At 39.5% G+C, this 19,084-nt stretch overlaps 1 protein-coding gene across 3 annotated transcripts in view; it reads left to right on the top strand.

Annotated features, from left to right (window-relative positions):
- The first annotated feature begins 4,753 nt into the window (after positions 1-4,753).
- Positions 4,754-19,084, top strand: part of ift81.L (intraflagellar transport 81 L homeolog) — a 64,389-nt gene continuing 50,058 nt past the window's right edge. Inside the window, exons 1-4 of one of the 3 annotated variants that reach the window (XM_018263343.2) lie at positions 4,754-4,903; positions 6,796-6,958; positions 7,937-8,040; positions 10,607-10,787. In XM_018263343.2, coding sequence (XP_018118832.1) covers positions 6,815-6,958; positions 7,937-8,040; positions 10,607-10,787 — 429 coding nt within the window. In that variant the 5' untranslated portion in view covers positions 4,754-4,903; positions 6,796-6,814. Of the gene's footprint in view, positions 4,955-6,795; positions 6,959-7,936; positions 8,041-10,606; positions 10,788-19,084 lie in introns of all 3 variants that reach the window. The other 2 variants (XM_018263351.2, XM_018263334.2) reach the window with 2 other exon arrangements.

Genomic DNA, 19,084 nt, shown 5'->3' on the forward strand with positions numbered 1-19,084 from the left:
GCAGAGTAGTTTAAAATCTCCAAAAGAGTTCTGGTTGAGAGATAAGTGTAAGAGCTGTATCATTTTTTTTTTCAGGTGAGACAAGTGGATCTGATGGCAGACTCCAATGGTGAGATTAGCTAAGAAGGCGGCTTTGCCAATAGATGACATTTCAGCACTGAAACATCCCAGGAATTAAAGAAATGTTATATGACTTCTGGATGGCCTATAGCCTACTGTAGCTCTGTGGCAGTTACAAAGGCCCGTTCTATGTATGCAAAGAATCTGGAACAAGTCATTGAGGATTACGTTCCCAGAAAAATAAATAAATAAATATTTAATAAAACTTAAAAGGTCTGGATGACTTCAGAATAAGTCTCTCTAGAGCTTGTCCAGCTGTCAGCTTGCTCTTTGTCATTGAAGTTCCAGCGCAGCGCCCTTTTGGTTAAAACATGGTTTGTAGATACTGGCTCCAGGAATTTCTTTGCAAGATGCCTTTTGAAGGGAAAGGATTATTTGGGAAAGCCTTAGATGACATGGTCTCCAAGTATTCAGGGGGAAGAGTACTTTTCTTTCCCAAGCCATTTTTCCATGACAATTCCAGGAACATTTGTAGGTCTTCTCCAGAAGAAGGCAGGACTCCAAAAATTTCAGAGAATAATTTAGATTTTCATCTTGGCGATCAGGACAAGGTTCTTTCAGGTCCAGAGTTGGAGTCCCAAGATCTCCCAAACCTTCCTCAAAAGCTCATTTACAGTCTCTCCGTCCAGCCTACCCCAGGTTGCTCACCTTTCAGGAAGTCTCGGCTAGAAAGGTTCAAGATTCAGGGGTGAAAACTTATGTATCTTTCAATTATTTGTTTCTACTGCAATTCCTCAAGACGTAGGGGAAAAGGGCATTTCTTGCCAGTGTTTCCAGGGCTGTTGTTAAAGGGATACTGGCATGGGAAAAAAAATTTTTTTCAAAATGAATCAGTTAATAGTGCTGCTCCAGCAGAATTCTGCACTGAAATCCATTTCTCAAAAGAGCCAACAGATTTTTTTATATTCAATTTTGAAATCTGACACGGGGCTAGACATTTTGTCAATTTCCCAGCTGCCCCATGTCATGTGACTTGTGCCTGCACTTCAGGAGAGTAATGCTTTTTGGCAGGCTGCTGTTTCTCCTTCTCAATGTAACTGAAGGAGTCTCAGTGGGACATGGGTTTTTACGATTGAGTGTTGTTCTTAGATCTACCAGGCAGCTGTTATCTTGTGTTAGGGAGCTGTTATCTGGTTACCTTCCCATTGTTCTTTTGTTTGGCTGCTGGGGGGGAAAAGGGAGGGGGTGATATCACTCCAACTTGCAGTACAGCAGTAAAGAGTGATTGAAGTTTATCAGAGCACAAGTCACATGACATGGGGCAGCTGGGAAATTGACAAAATGTCTAGCCCCATGTCAGATTTCAAAATTGAATATAAAAAAATCTGTTTGCTCTTTTGAGAAATGGATTTCAGTGCAGAATTCTGCTGGAGCAGCACTATTAACTGATTCATTTTGAAATTTTTTTTTTTCCCATGACAGTATCCCTTTAAGAGAGCAAATTCAGTGGTTCCATCTCCAAAAGAAGGAAGAGTTTTCAATTCTCTGCTATTTGCTACTGGAGACTTATGTCCCATATTAGATTAGATATTAGATTCCCGAAGATCCAAACTTTAACTGAGACCCTTTGTAGTTTGTCCAAGAGATTGGCTAGCCTCTTTAGATTAAAGATGTTTATTTGCATGTGTCCATTGCTTTAGAACATCACAGATTTCTACAATTTTGTCTCTACGACCAACATTACCAATTTTGCGGTCTTCGCATTGACCTTGCTACTTCTCCCAGAACTTTTACCTTCGTTCTTGTTGTGATAATAGCCAAGCTAAAGGGCAGGAGAACACAGAGATCTACCATTACCTGGATGATTTACTTAAGGGGTGTGTGATCCAGCCACATCACCATCCATCTGATAAAAAGGAAATTTTAGAGAAGTTTGGCTGGATCATAAGGGTAGCCAAAAGTCAGATGATACCATGCCAGAAAATGGCATACCTTGGAGCTCAAATTGACACCTGTCCTTCAGGTAACGCAATTTTGTGAGAGGTCATTCATATCTGTGAAGTAATTCGTGATCATTCTAGGCCTTCTGATTTCAACTATAAACTTGGTGAAATCGACCAAATGGAGGATGAGGTTTATTCAGTTATTTTCTCAGGCAGTATGATCCTATAGTTTGAAACTGGCAATTCAGATCAACACAAGAGTGCAAGAGACATCTAGCCTGGTGGAAAATACCCAGCAATCCCTGCAAGGAGTTTCCCCTCGGGAAACCAGCTTGAATAGAGGCGTTCACAGATGCCTCAGGGTTAGGTAGAAGACCTTTTTCCTAGATACTGACCAATATCCTGGAGCTCAGTGTGGTTCTCCTAGGGTCTGCAGTGAAGATCAGTCAAGGCAGTGGCTGCAGCTTATTTTAGAAATCAAGGAGAACAAGGAGCAAGTTCTTGCTCAAAGTGACTGTCCCAATCATGGAATGGGTTTAGACCCACCTTCAAGATTTAACTGTTCTGTGCATTCCAGGAGTGCAATATCTTGAGGCAGATTATCTCAGCCAGCATCTATTGGGACTGTCCGGAGCTGAATATGATGGCAATAGATCTGAACTCCAAGCTTCAGATCTTCCTCTTCAGAGTCCCTTGTGTGGGACTGTGGCAGTGGATGCCTTCTCCCAGAGTTGGGAGGGTCTGTTTGCTTACATCTTTCCTCGAGTACGGATAATATTGAGAGTCCTGCAAAGGATCTTATTGTCAAGGATGGACATGATGACCATTCTTCCGCTTGGCCCAGAAGACCTTGGTATCTACTCCTGAGAAGACTGTCAATTGTGTTTGTTACTACTTCCACAAAGTTGGAAGCATGCAAACCCAATCACCAACTGATTAAAAGGAGAATCCTAAGAATATGAATAGGAGTATGAATGTTGTGATCAGGTCAAACCCTTATCAATGACAGTAAATTCAATACAAATTGTAAATATTATAAAAACATGGCATATATTCTCTTACTGGGCTGTTGAGCTGCATCTCAATCCATAACACCATCTGTGATGGATATCCTGAAGTTTCTTAACACAGGGCTACAAAAGGGTCTGATTTTCAGCACTCTAAAAGACCAAGTCTCTGCATTGTTGGCGATTTGGAGAAGAGGTGGTCGAGAGATCCATTAGTAGATACGTTTTTCCAATCAAAACTCAAAATACGTCCACCGTTGAACTGGTCTATTTGTCCAACCATGGGTCTTCCTCTTGATCAAAGATCCCTCTCTACTGCACGACTGAGCATTTAGATCAAGTTCTTTGTGGTTGCTTACTCCTAGTTAGCTGTGAAGTCAAACTTTTGACGTCAGCCCTTCGAGGCCCAGGCCCTTCAATAGATGCTCCTTACAGGATGTTCCATGAGGAGAAAATATTTCTCAGACTGTAATCAGTATCCTGCCTTAAGTTGTTTCTAAGTTCCACATTAATTAACCAATTGTATTGCTGTCCTTGGAGCCTCCAGCATCCTCTCGGGATGAGGATTCAAATATAGATATAGTCTTACATTGCTTTGAGATTTATTCAGAAGAAGAGAAGACTTCAGAAAGTCTAGAATACTGTTTGCTGTGCCAGCAGGAAGGAAAAAAGGGGAACTTGCCTCCAAGTCTACTCTTCCTGGATAGTCAAGACCATATCAAGGGCTTGTAAATAGCAGGGCAACTATTTGCCTAGGGGAGTAATGTACATTAGACACTTGGTGTGGCAGACTCTTCAGAGGCATCAGAGGCAGGAGTGCCATCCGAAATGATCTGCAGTTACCCCTACTACGTAAAAACAGATTTGAGGTTTTGTCTTCATCTCAGGTCCTGTTTGGACAGTTAGTTCTCTTATTTTTTAGCCTGTTGGGCCATATAAATTGAAGTATAATTATTTTCCCTCCCTTGTGGTTTAATTGCTTGGGTATGACCCATTAGTGAATTTTCATGTTGACAGGGGATGGCCAGGAAAATAGAAAATTCATATCATACTTACCGGAATTTTCTTTTCCTGGCCATCCTCCCCGTCAACATGCCCTCCCTATGGTGGCTTTATAAACAGACTGATGTGAGCCAGCAGGGGGTGGGCTTTATGGGTTCTTAAAATTTACTATCTTCTGTCCAGGCTGGGAGTAGCAGGAGATTAACCCATTAGTGAATTTTCATGTTGACGGGGAGGATGGCCAGGAAAAGAAAATTCCGGTAAGTATGATATGAATTTTCTATTATCTAGGGAGCTGGTATCTGGTTATATTCCCATTGTTCTGATGAAGGGCTGCTAGGGGGTTGGGATGGGGTGATATAATTCCAATTTGCAGTGCAGCAGTAAAGAGTGACTGAATCTTATCAGAGCACAAATCACATGACTGGGGGCTCCTGGGAAAGTGACAACACATCTAGCTCCATGTCAGATTTTAAAATTAAATATAAACAAATGTCAGTGCTGAAGCCTGCTGGAGCAGCACTATTCACTGATGCATTTGGGGAAAATACATGATTTCCCATGACAGCCTAGTGTTCAGGTACAATACAGCTGGGTTCTACATTGACAGGGTAACATTTTATTTAGGGGAAAGTTATAGGATATAGGAGATTGAGTGACTGGGGGCTAGTGGAGACTCCACACCAATCAGAAATAACAAACATGTCTGTGCGAACGTTCTCTCTCTCTCTTGCTCCAAGCTGCTGTGCGATACTTTTAGCTCCAGGTGGCACTACAACATCAGAATTCAAAGCCGTTAACCAGTTATGAAAGCACAGGTTTCGGGTCCATCAAATACCTCCTGGTCTATCCGAGGAAGCGACGTCACAGACTAACGGAAGCGTCGTCAAGGTAACTATCTCAAGCGAGCTTGTTGTAGAGAACGTTTCGCTGTTCTGTCAGGTAATGAACTGCTGTTTAACTTATTGCTTTGCTGCGTAGCCGCCTCTTGTAAATTTGATCACTCTTTACAGATTTCACAGCGTTCCCAAAACTTGCCCCTGATCAAAATGGCTGAACGTATTTTTCGATGTCCAAATGCCAGACTTACATCTGTTATGATAGTGTAAAAGTGTCCAAAGTTAGATCCCTGTAATGCTGCAAATAAAATTCTGCCAGAGAAAGTCAGCGATGCAGTGGTCCAGTGTGATGCTAAAGTAGCTGATTAATACTTATTGTGCTCATACTACACAGTGTTCAACATGTTAATTAGGCCCATATCATGAGGGGGGAAATGATCCACTCCTGGCTTTTTTGAGAGAATAATGCAAATGAATGTATTCAAGTGCAGTGAGTAAAGTGACATTTTGAGCGCAATGGAAATGCTTTCCCCCAGAGTCACTTTGTCATTGTATTTTCAAAGAGGTGTTAAACTTTATGCAGCTGTGGTCGATTCAGCAAAATGTGTTTAATCGCAAATCAGACTTAGTTGCTCCAAATACATTTTGAAGTGTGCCTGGCATCATTTACGGTGTTCGGCATGCTCACTGTTCATTGAACTACTGTGGCTGCCACCTTTTCTGGAAAAAAATACAGGCCTCCCTATATATTTATCTTTTTTTCCTATTAATAACATTGGGAACAACCATCATTTTTACCGGCCAGGTGGCAACCCTACCGACAGAGGCAAGATGCTGAGGGAACTCTGCCAGAGGTGCCAGATGTGCAACTAACTGCAGGGAAAGTGTGGACTGCTATCACTGTCTTATGTTATCATTTCCAGTGAAGAGGAATTCAGTTTTAGAAAAATCTAGCACTGGGTTGTTAATACCACATGCCATATCATACAAGTGACCTGTTTTTATACAGGTCATGGAACTCCAAGGTAACGTCTAATATCCTCATATTTTGCAACTGGGGGTACTTTATTTATCATAATGCACAAGTTTCGGTGAGTCATGTGACAGAAATTACATCAGAACTCACCGTTTATACCTAATGACATCAGAACTCACCGTTTATAAGGATATAATTTACAAGATATTCATGGCTTTTGTGTATTATATCCTTATAATACACAAAAGCCATGAATATCTTGTAAATTATATCCTTATAAACGGTGAGTAGTGATGTCATCTGTTATAAACGGTGAGTAGTGATGTAATTTCTGTCACATGACTCACTAAAATTTGTGTATTATAATAAATAAAGTACCCCCAGTTGTAAAATATGAGGATATTAGAAGTTACCTCGGAGTTCCATGACCTGTATAAAAACACTCGGCCTTCGGCCTCGTGTTTTTATATGGTCATGAAACTCCTCGGTAATTTATAATATCCTTATATTTTACAAGAGGGGGTACTTTATTCACTATATAAATGATGCTGAAGTGATGTCATTTCTGTCACATAACATGAAACATGTGTGTTATAATAAATAAAGTACCCCCTGTTGCAAAATATGAAGATATTAGAAGTCATCTCAGAGTTTCATAACCTGTATAAAAATGTTTGGCCTCGTGTTTTTATATGGTCGTTGAACGCCTCAGTAACTTATAATATCCTATACAAGAAAGGATACTTTATTCACTATATATTGTGTATTTCTTGGATTCAGTGTTAAACTGGGGTACCTGGGGCCCAACAGAGAACTTTACCTCACCACCTTGGCCAATGCCACAGAAACCTTCCCACTGTCAAACCTCTCCTTCCTTCAACAGAATTTGAATGAGATGCCAGTCCAGCCCTGCATGGTTTTGTGTGCTTTATTATAAGTGACTCATGGCATAAATAATTTTCTCTTAGGTCTGAAATTCCATTGAAGATGAGTGACCAACTGAAATTCATTGTTGAAAAACTCAACAAAGAACCTTTTAAGAAAAACTACAACCTAATAACGTTTGATTCACTGGAACCGATGCAGTTATTACAGGTTTTGAATGATGTTCTTGCAAAAATTGACCCAAAGGTAAAACATTTAGAATTTCTCTTTAAAAAACTGTCCTTTCTATTTGTTGTCTTTCCCTTTTCCCTGTAAAATCCATAAATATGCACGATTTTAATTACATTTTCAAAACTGAGAGTTCTAATTTCATTTAAAGGAGTTGTTCACCTTTAAATTTGCTTTTAGTATGATGTAGAGAGTCCTATCCTGAGACAATTTGCAATTGGTTTTCATTTTCATGCAATTGGTTTTTGAGTTCTTTGAAAAACACAAGTAATAAAAAATGAAATAACTTATTTAGCTTTTTATTCAGCAACTCTACAGTTTGCAGTTTGAATGAGAGACTGGAATATGAGTAGCAGAGTACTGGAATAGAAAGATGAGTAATAGAAAGTTCCAATAATAACAAATGTGTAGCCTTACAGAGCATCTGTTTTTAGATGGGGTCAGTGACCCCTGTTTGAAAGCTGAAAGCTTGAAAGAGTCAGAAGAAGAAGGCAAATAATTAAAAAAGGAGTAAAAACATAGTTTGTAAGGGTTTACCAAACAATACAGACTCACCCCTCCTCCCTTAACTGGAGTTAAAGATGGACTGTTGAGGATTCAGTGTGCCTAAACTCATGCAGAGATCCTCCAACTGCAATTATCCAAAACTAAAAAAGAAAAAAAACTGAAGGCACACCACCTCATAAAGTAAAAACCACTGTTTACTGTAACATAATAAAACAGGTGGCTGCTATGTAATGGATGCCTGATGCGTTTCGAGAACACGCCTTAATCATAGGCTAAATGAGATGACATCATGAAGTTTATTGATACATTTGATAACAGCGCCATGTCCAGTATTTTTTAAGTGAATTCAGCTATATGTAGACATTTCAGTAAATTTTATTTAAAATTAATTTTTGCTAGCTAAAATACAGCTGTTTATTATTAATTGGCTGTGAAGTAACTGAAATGTCTTACTTATATCTGTTACCTATTAGCCTTCTTCTGTTATAGCACTCCGTTGACATCCGAGAGGAAATGCCAGATCAAACTGCTAAACGAATGTTGAGTGTTCTTGGAATCCTGAAGTATAAACCTCCAGGAAACATAGGAGATATGTAAGTGCCAATTACACCATTGCTCACTGATATAACAGAAAGCTGAACCTAAGGGTGCTGGCAGAATGGGACATTTAGCCTGTTTGTAAGTAAGGTTTAATATATTTCCATGTAACCAGGGCTGGAACTAGGGGATTAGTCGGCCAGCGACAAATCTTCTCTACTGCGGCGACTAATCTCCGCGAAATGCTTTCCCGCTGGCAAGAATACAAATCAACAGCATGATGGCAAATGAACCGTTTTGGATTTCTGAAGTCGCCCGAAGTTTCCTCGTGAGGCAACTTTAGTTCTTCAGACTTCAGAAATCGGAAGCAATTTGTATGCCATCCCGCTGGCAATTCATATTCTTGCCGGCGGGAAGGCATTTTGGGAGATTAGTCTCCCACAGTAGAGAAGATTTGTCACTGGGCGACTAATCTCCCTGTCTGCCACCACCCTAAATGCTTTCTGCCAAAGTGGCTGACTTACCTCATCTTCGAAGGGTTAAGGGGTATATTATACAATTTTTATGTGGTAGCTCTTTCATTGCAGTGGAAGAACCCAGCAAATAGCAAGTTATTTTGAAATGCAGGTATAAGATCTATTATCCGAAATGCTTGGGACCTGGGACCAGAAAAGGGATTATGCTATAATTTATAGTCATATGAGAAAGTTTGGGAACCCCTCTCAGCCTGCATAATAATTTACTCCACTTTCAACAAAAAACATAACAGTGGTATGTCTTTAATTTCTCAGGAACATCTGAGTAATGGGGTGTTTTCTGAACAAAATTTTTTAGTGAAGCAGTATTCACTTGTATGAAATTAAATCAAATGTGAAAAATTGGCTGTACAAAAATTTGGGTACCCTTGTAATTTTGGCAATTTGAATGCATGTAACTGCTCAATACTGATTAATGGCAACAAATTGGTTAGATTAGCTTGTTAAGCCTTGAACTTCATAGGCAGGTGTGTCAAATCATGAGAAAAGGTAGAGTATGTACAGTAGGATGCCCAATTGCAAGTTGTGCTTCTGTTTGACTCTCATTTGAAGAGTGACAGCATGGGATCCTCAAAGCAACTCTCAAAATCTGAAAACAAAGATTATGGTTTAGGGGAAGGCTACACAAAGCTATCTCAGAGGTTAAAACTGTCAGTTTCAACTGTAAGGAATTTAATCAGGAAATGGAAGGCCCATGTAAAACCCAGGTCTGGCAGGCCAAGAAAAACACAGGAGCGGCATATGCAGAGGATTGTGAGTGGTTACAGACAACCCAAAGATCACCTCCAAAGACCTACAAGAACATCTTGCTGCAGATGGTGTATTAGTACATTGTTCTACAATTCAGCGCAATTTGCACAAAGAACATCTGTATGGCAGGGTGATGAGAAAGAAGCCCTTTCTGCACTCATGCCACAAACAGAGTTGCTTATTGTATGCAAAAGCCCATTTAGACAAGCCACAGTCATTTTGGAACAAAGTGCTTTGAACTTATGAGACAAAAATGGAGTTATTTGGTCAGAATAAAAATCGCTTTGCATGACGGCACAAGAACACTGCATTCCAAGAAAAACACCTGCTACCTACTGTCAAATTTGGTGGAGGTTCATGCTGTGGGGCTAGTTCAGGGACTGGAGCCCTTGTTAAAGATGAGGGCTGGATGAATTCAACCCAGTATCGAAAAATTCTTCAGGATAATATTCAAGCATCAGTCACAAAGTTGAAGTTACACAGGGGTTGGATATTCCAACAAGACAAACACAACCTGACCCTTCACACACTTCAAAATCTACAAAGGCATTTATGCAGAGGGAGAAGTACAATATTCTGGAATGGCCGTCACAGTCCCCTGACTTGAATATCATCGAATATCTATGGGATGATTTGAAGCAGGCTGTCCATGCACGGCAGCCATGAAATTTAACTGAACTGGAGAGATTTTGTATGGACGATAGGTCAGTTTTATGCACCTGTCTAATTTTGTTATGATGCATATTTTCTGTTTATCCAATAAACTTTATGTCACTGCTGAAATACTACTGTTTCCCTAAGGCATGTTATATATTAAAAGAAAGTTGCTACTTTGAAAGTTCAGCCAATGATAAACAAAACTCCAAAGAATTAAAAAAGTTTCCCAAAATTTTCATATGACTGTAGATCACTATACCTAAAGTCTGCAAAAAATAATTTAAACATTACATAATAAAATAATATGGATTCATGCAGCTTAGTTACCATCAAGTACAAGGTACTGTTTTATTATTAGTACAAGGTACTGTTTTATTTTAAAACTAAATCATTTTCTTTTCTAAACTATTTTCTTAAAATGGCCATTTATGGATAATGGGTTTCCAAATAAAGGAATCTCATACCTCTACAATAGTTCTATTACTTCATTATGGCCTGTGGAGTGGAAACCTTTCTGATAAAAAATATTAGGTCCCAGGAAAGATTATATTTGCAGGCTTATATGTGTATAAAGGAATGCTATTTTTGTGTTTTCCATATAATGTCTTTATTTGTGTATTTCATAAATCCTAAACTATTGCTATTTTATGAATTCAAAATTTTTGTTTCTCTTTTCAAGGAGTGTATTTCGACAAGGATTAGTTGTTGGAAGCAAACCTGTAATTCATCCAGTGTTGTTCTGGCTACTCCAGCGAACTAATGAACTGAAGAAGAGGGCTTACTTGTCACGATTCTTGGTCAGACTTGAAGTTCCAGAAGAGTTTCTTCAGGATGATGTAGTATCTGAGACTAATATGCAGGTATGAGCAGCCTCATGCATTGAAGCATGGGATATTGCAGGATTATTATATTGTATATTGTATACTTTATGTATTTTAGCTTTTATAAAAATGTCCCTTTCCATACAGTCTCCCTTGTGGTAATGATTTGAGATTGCATTTTTTCACCACCTATAGTCCTATATGGTACACTTAGGTCTAACCTAAAGGTCAGAGTATGGCCTAATGCCATTACAAAGCATATGTGTTTGGAATTTGGGCAAATTTGTTTACAGAAGATTTAGAAAACTAACTGGTAAGCATTCAAGCAAAGTTCACACTGCCAAGCTAGTTACATCCTCATAACTTTTGACCATCTTGCAAGTGTGCAAGAGTGTTTATTCATTTCTAGTGACATACGGTAAGCTGTCGATTATATTTGCAAAGTTGCATCCGAAACAGGTTTCCACATACAATGCTTGGGATCTGGTCTTTTCCAGATAAGGGATCGTTCTTTAATTCACCAAAGGGGACCTGTCATCCTAAGAGATAATTCCAAATATTTTATGATGTTAGATAAGCAAAATAAATTTCACTTACACTATATAAATTATTAAAAAAAAATGTCATTATGCTTGGAATTCACAATCACATCAAGCAAGCAGTAGCAGTTTTGTAGACACTGTTATTGAGGCAAGCATTATATTATGCCAAAAATGTTTATAATTTTTAGAATGGGGCACCTGATGCCCATGCACTTGCTGCACATGATGTTGAGAAGGGAGGCGAATGTATGGAGTGCAGTGACATCTAGGAAGTGCAGAATGGAAAATTAAGGTAATTGCCTGCCCTGCCTATATGCCTCTAAGTGACATTTGAGAGTTTTAAACCAGATTATAACAGGTATGGATGTTTAATATAAAAAAAAATTTGGATTTCATGTTTAATTTGAAAAGGACTTTTATTATATAGCTTTTTATGTCCTCTGTAAGTCTGCTAAAAACATTTAAATATTAAATAAACCTAAAGGATTGTTGTGCCACCAATAAAGATTCATGCATCTTAGTGAGGATTAAGTACAATGTACTGTTTTATTATTATTATTATTATTATTATTATTTGCTTAAAATGGACTCTTTCTGGTTAACGGGTTTCCATATGTGTATTTATTTCCACTTCACTTTACAGAGATAATACATCATTCACAATAGTCCCTGCCCCAGTGGAGATTACAATCCAGGGCCCCTATCTAATTGACGCACAGTAGGGCCAGATATCATTAGGAGTCAGTTAATAGTGGAGAGCCAATTGCCTGGGTGCTAGTTAGATACTGTAAACAAATTAGCAAAATATTCTGCACTTTTTTTTTTTTTGCATTTTCAGTAAAAAGTTCTTTATGTGATGCAGTTGATGGCAGTTCCTTCCATTTCTGTAGTCAAAGCTACAGTGACCCTAAAGAACATATTTAAGACTTTTAAATATAAATAAACGTAGAAGTTAGAAGTTGCGCTAGCAGAAGCAGTGAATGCAAATAAACCATTTGGTGCATGATGCAGCTGCTTCTCAGGAAACAATATTGTTAAGGACTTAAAAAGAGAGACGAAAACTTTAAAACATTTAATGAATCAGAAGAGCTACCGGTATTAAAAACTTGTTAAAATAGTTTTTAGTTAATGCCACCTTACAGAGCAGGAGTCTCCTTTCTCATATGTCTTTGAACATGTAGAAGAGTCCTGCATGGAACCAATTTTTAAAAGCCAGACCCGAACCTGCATTTTGTCCCACTTGGACCTGCTACCCGACCTGCAATTGCTTTATCTGCAACCCAATCCACAACCTGCTGACTACCATTAAACAGGAAGTCAGTTGTTGCAAACTGGAAGTGACATCAGAAGTGGACAGGGACAGGAAAAACATTTTTAAAAATGTATGAAGGAGTAAAACTGGCTATAGATACAACCCACAGACCCTTAAACCTGCATCTATAGCCACATCTAAAAGTCCTACCTGTAACTTGCAGGTTACCTGCTTTTTTGCTATTACACTATATAAATATAACCCTGTTCTAAAATTCACTGCTATAATATGAAGATGCAGCAATTTTAAGCCAAGTTAAATCCCTTACACTTGTACCTGCAAAAATAGTAGGACTAGCTGGGCTGGTGTAACGGTTATGCAGTAACAATCTTTTTTATATATACAAATAAACAGCTATAAAATTTGGAGGAATGCACTCGCCTTGGGCTGATAATAGATCCAATAATTAGAAAATATTTATAGCACTTAAGTATTACCAAGCTTAATTGTTTATTACTATATTTCTTTATTTACAAAGAGAAGACGCAGCAGTAGTGATGGGCGTAATTTTTCTCCAGGTTTTGCTGTGAAAAATGCCCCATAGACTGCAGTGTATTGTTAAAATGTATCGTATTGTTAAAAAAAAGTTGAAACAAGTATGGGACCCATTATCCCATTATGTTTGGGACCTGGGGGTTTCTGGATAACGGATCTTTCTTTTTTTGGATTTTCATACCTTGAGTCTATTAGAAAATAATTTAAACATTATATAAACCCAATAGGCTGGTTTTGCTTCCAATAAGGGTTAATTATATCTTAGTTTGGATCAAGTACAAGCTACTGTTATTTTTTTTTAATTATTAAAGGAAATCAATTTGAAAAATGTAGATTATTTGCATAAAATGAAGTCTATGGGGCAGAGACTTTCCACAATTTATAGCTAGAGATGTCGCGAACTGTTCGCCGGCGAACTTGTTCGCGCGAACATCGGGTGTTCGCGCTCGCCGGAAGTTCGCGAACGTCGCGCAACGTTCGCCATTTTGGGTTCGCCATTGTTGGCGCTTTTTTTTGCCCTCTCACCCCAGACCAGCAGGTACATGGCAGCCAATCAGGAAGCTCTCCCCTGGACCACTCCCCTTCCCTATAAAAACCGAAGCCCTGCAGCGTTTTTTCACTCTGCCTGTGTGTGCTGAAGAGATAGTGTAGGGAGAGAGCTGCTGCCTGTTAGTGATTTCAGGGACAGTTGAAAGTTTGCTGGCTAGTAATCGTTTTGATACTGCTCTGTTATTGGAGGGACAGAAGTCTGCAGGGGTTTGAGGGACATTTAAGCTTAGGTAGCTTTGCTGGCTAGTAATCTACCTTCTACTGCAGTGCTCTGTATGTAGCTGCAGTGGGCAGCTGTCCTGCTTCTGATCTCATCTGCTGACTGCTGCAATAACAGTAGTCCTTGTAAGGACTGCTTTTATTTATTTTTTTGTTGTTTTACTACTACTACTACTACTACTACTATAAGAGCCCAGTGCTATTAGTCTAGCAGTGTTGGGGAGTGGGACTGGTGTGCTAATCTGCTGCTCCTAGTAGTTCAGCAGCACCAACTTTAATTTTTTTTTTTTAATATTCATTTTTTTTTTATTTTACTTTTTTTTATTTTACTACCACTGTAGTAGTGTATAAGTTGACCTTTTAGGCATTATTTGCCCTGTAGGCATTATTTGCACACTGTTTTCTTCAACCCTCCATCTAGCTGTGTGACCTTGTTCACATTCTGTCTAAATATCCATAATATTACCGTCTCCAGAAAAAACACCGGAGTGACTTTTTTCAAGCAGCCATAATATATTTTACGTAATCCGTATCCACCGCTGTAGTAGTGTATACGTTGACCTTGTAGGCATTATTTGCACACTGTTTTCTTCAACCCTCCATCTAGCTGTGTGACCTTGTTCACATTCTGTCTAAATATCCATAATATTACCGTCTCCAGAAAAAACACCGGAGTGACTTTTTTCAAGCAGCCATAATATATTTTACGTAATCCGTATCCACCGCTGTAGTAGTGTATACGTTGACCTTGTAGGCATTATTTGCACAGTGTTTTCTTCAACCCGCCATCTAGCTGTGTGAGCTTGTTCACATTTTGTCTAAATATTGATAATATTATCGTCTCTAGAAAAACCACTTGAGTTACTTTTTTTCAAGCAGCATTCATATATTTTACGTAATCCGTATCCACCGCTGTAGTAGTGTATACGTTGACCTTGTAGGCATTATTTGCACACTGTTTTCTTCAACCCGCCATCTAGCTGTGTGACCTTGTTCACATTCTGTCTAAATATCCATAATATTACCGTCTCCAGAAAAAACACCGGAGTGACTTTTTTTCAAGCAGCCATAATATATTTTACGTAATCCGTATCCACCGCTGTAGTAGTGTATACGTTGACCTTGTAGGCATTGTTTGCCCAGTTTTTTTGGTCGCAGCCACTGAAGCACAGAGGCCAGAAAAAATATGCCATATAAATGCTGAAAATAGTCATTTTTTGCCATACGTTGACTCAACGTATATGGCAAAAAATGACTATTTTCAGCATTTATATGGCATATTTTTTCTGGCAACTGTGCTTCAGTGGCTGCGACCAAAAAAACTGGGCAAACAATGCCTACAAGGTCAACGTATGGCAAAAAATGACTATTTTCAGCATTTATATGGCATATTTTTTCTGGCAACTGTGCTTCAGTGGCTGCGTCCAAAAAAACTGGGCAAACAATGTCTACAAGGTCAACGTATGGCGAAAAATTACTATTTTCAGCATTTATATGGCATATTTTTTCTGGCAACTGTGCTTCAGTGGCTGCGTCCAAAAAAACTGGGCAAACAATGCCTACAAGGTCAACGTATGGCAGTTGTTTAAAGAGAACAGTAGATTACTAGCCAGCAAAGCTACCTAAGCTAAAATGTCCCTCAAATCCCTGCAGACTTCTGTCCCTCCAATACAGAGCAGTATCAAGCAGATTACTAGCCAGCAAACTTACTATCATCTGTCCCTGAAATCACTAACAGCTCTCCCCCTACACTATCTCTTCCAAGCACACACAGGCAGATTTTTCAGATACATTTTTGCCCTTGATCCCCCTCTGGCATGCCACTGTCCAGGTCGTTGCACCCTTTAAACAACTTTAAAATCATTTTTCTGGCCAGAAATGTCTTTTCTAGATGTTAAAGTTCGCCTTCCCATTGAAGTCTATGGGGTTCGCGAACCGTTCGCGAACCGCTCGCATTTTTGCGCAAGTTCGCGAATATGTTCGCGAACTTTTTTTCCGACGTTCGCTACATCCCTATTTATAGCTTTCCAGATAATGGGTTTTCAGATAATAAGTTCTTTACCTGTATAGATAAAGTTGCACTGAGTAAGATTTCCCTTTGCTTCAACCTGCTGATATGGAAAGATTTTATTCTGGCATTATTTCTGAAAGAATCAATGTGAAGAAACAATTTTAAATAATTTTTTTCTGCTGGAATGCCTGGTTTATGCTAAACATTTGCCATACTGACATGCAGAGTGTGTGTTTTGATAGCACAATGGAACAAGAAGTATTTACTCTGTGTCTGTCATTGCTATAGGAACACCAAGGGCAGATTTAACAGCAGCAAACTCAAACCAGACTGAAATTTGTAAGAAATTCTTTTGCTCGCCCACCTATTTCCGCCCACACGCACACACTACCTGATCTTGTACTTACTTGTGTTAATAACAAATTTCATCACTCCACGCACTCCAAATGTAAGACTGTTCCGAACAGAATGTTTTTTTTTCCATTCAAGGTTATATACTGTTTCTATATATTTTTAAAGGAGCTGTCCACATATTAAGCTAATTTAAGGTAATTTGCTAATTAGGGTTTTCCTAAATAAACAATCATAAAGGGAACTAAAGAGTTAATTACCAAAATGAAGAGTTTTAAGCAGATTTTTGTGAACTTAAAAATTAATATACTTATTTCTTATTTACTTATTATATTCTTATTTCTTATTATATTTACTTAGGGAAGACTGAAGCAGCATGTCAGTATTCCCAAAGTCCAATGTTTGAAGTGTCTTTCCTTTATGTCTATCCCAGTGATCCGTAACTATTGTTGTGAGATACATGTTGCTCACCAACCCATTTCCAGGTGCTTTAAAGCAGGTGCTCCATTTTATATTCCTGTCTTGGAAGCAAGTTTTAAAGCCATAAAGACACAACTCTTATTTCCTCAGGAACTTTATTTATATTTGTTCGGCTCCCCAACATTTTTTGAATGTGCTCGCAGGTACAAAACAGACCTAGCCATTGTACCTTTGCGTACAATTGAATGCAATTTTTAACAACCTTGTTTACTGTATAAATGGTTTACATGGCGATATTCATATTTTTCATCACAAAAAATGCAATTTTGTTTTGTGATATACAGGCTGATGAGCCCTTTTCATAAAATTGTATAAATGTGTTATTCAAATAGTCTATGTTTACCAATAAAGACCCATATTTGCATGTTTTTGTGCACATAATCTGGTTACCTTATTTGTAGGCCTCTGCCTAAAGTCTTTAGCTTAACAATATTGCTGCTTTGGATAGTATTTGACTTGTGTTTTATTAATACTGAAATAATGAGTTCTTTTTTTATTTGTTCATCTGTATGGTTCTATGCCAGTCTGTATATTTTTTTTTATTTGATGTGAGGTGATTAGATGTGACCTTACAGAATTTGGGGTAAAGTAACAGGGTTCTTTCATTTTAGTGCAGGTATGGGATACATTATCCAGAAGCCGGTTATCCAGAAAGATCTGAATTACGGAATGGCTGTTTATAATAAAATAATCCTAATTTCTCTGTCATCATAGGGGGACACAGGAACGATGGGGTTAAGATCCACCCTCCAGGAGGCAGGACACTTACTAATAAAATTGTGGGCGTGCCTAACCGGCTTAACCCCCACACTCCAGTTTATCCAATCAGTTTTTTAAGTGTCCTGCTACCAGGAGGATGGACGTCCAGCGACATGGATATGTGACATGGGTTCTTACTCTGGGCAGTATATATTTGTCCTTAGTACAGTCCCAGTATTCTCCTCCCACCGGGGTCATTTTCTAGCCGCTAAAGGCTATAACGACCACCCAGGCATATTCCTGCTAAGCTTGGCGATGGCAGACGGTCTGGCCGGGATGGGCACGAGGTGAGTATCTGCCTTGGCATAACAGCTCACCTCACAATTCTGGCTTGGCAGCCTCCCCCCTAGCGTTACTCTGAAATCCCCCCCCCCTTCTCCCTCTCCTTACTGTGTGTAAAAGGGTGCTGGACGTTCTCCAGTACTGGCCAGGCTCTCTCCCTCCATTCCGCTTTTAGTGCAGGGGATCGGTGCACTCGCTGCGCCTTCTGGCTAAGTGAGGGAGACGGCTGAGGGAGGAGAGGGCCGGATCACGCTGCGCTGGAACGCATGATGCGTATGCGTTCCAGCGGCCATCTTGCGTACCTCGTGCGCGTGATGCGTATGCGTTCCAGCGGCCATTTTGCGCACCTGGTATTTCTGCTGCGCACCGAGCGGTCCACTTTCTCCGCTCCTGCACGTTTAAAATAGCCGATTTTGTAAGCGGTTGGTGGCTTACTCCACACTCCTTCTTATTCAGTCTCCATGGCAGAAGGTAGGTCAGAGGGGTTATTCACCAGGGCGGGGGGGAAGGCTGCCAAAACAGCGCAGATTAAATTTTTTGCCTGTGCCAATTGCAATGTTAAGCTGCCTCGAGGGCAGGGGGAGCCGCTCTGTAAATCCTGTTTAGTGGGGCAGAGTACTGCGCTCATTTCAGAAGATGTTTCGAGTCTTCCAGCAGCTCAGCCAGAGAATCCTACAAGGGAGAGTATTTCTCAGAGTCAGGGGCTCAGCTCGGATACTGATGTGCCAGCACCATTGTGGGCTATTCAATTAACACAGTCCCTTGCTTCCTTGCAGGGTCTTCCCTATATTGCTGACAATTTAGGTAGAGTGTTAGCCAGACTTGACCAAAAGACTAGCTCTAAGCGTAAGCGGTCTGAAGAAACTAAAGTGGCCACTACTTCTGTTCATTTTTTATCTGACGAGTCTGCAGCTGAGCAAGTATCCTCACAATCTGAGGGAGAATTACTTCCCTCTGAAATATCGTCGGGTGAGGAGGAAGAAACTGTGGAGGACTAAAGAGATCATGATAGTCAGCATGATGTGGAGGGTATTATTAAAGGTGTTATGGATGTATTAAAGATATCACAATCGCCCAAGTCCCAAGATGATTTGGGGTTATTCAAGAGGAAGCAGAAATCCGAAGTTTGTTTCCCTTCTCATGAGCACCTTCTTCACATAATACAAGAAGAGTGGAGTGTCCCAGAAAGAAAATTTCAAACTACTAGAAAATTTTCTAAGTCTTATCCATTTTCTAAAGAGCTGGTGGAAAAATGGATTAATCCCCCAGCAGTAGATGCACCGGTATCAAGGTTGGCCAAGTCCACTACATTGCCTGTCACAGATGCGGCATCCTT

This window comes from Xenopus laevis, chromosome 1L (genome assembly GCF_017654675.1).
Source record: "Xenopus laevis strain J_2021 chromosome 1L, Xenopus_laevis_v10.1, whole genome shotgun sequence".
NCBI lineage: Eukaryota > Metazoa > Chordata > Amphibia > Anura > Pipidae > Xenopus > Xenopus laevis.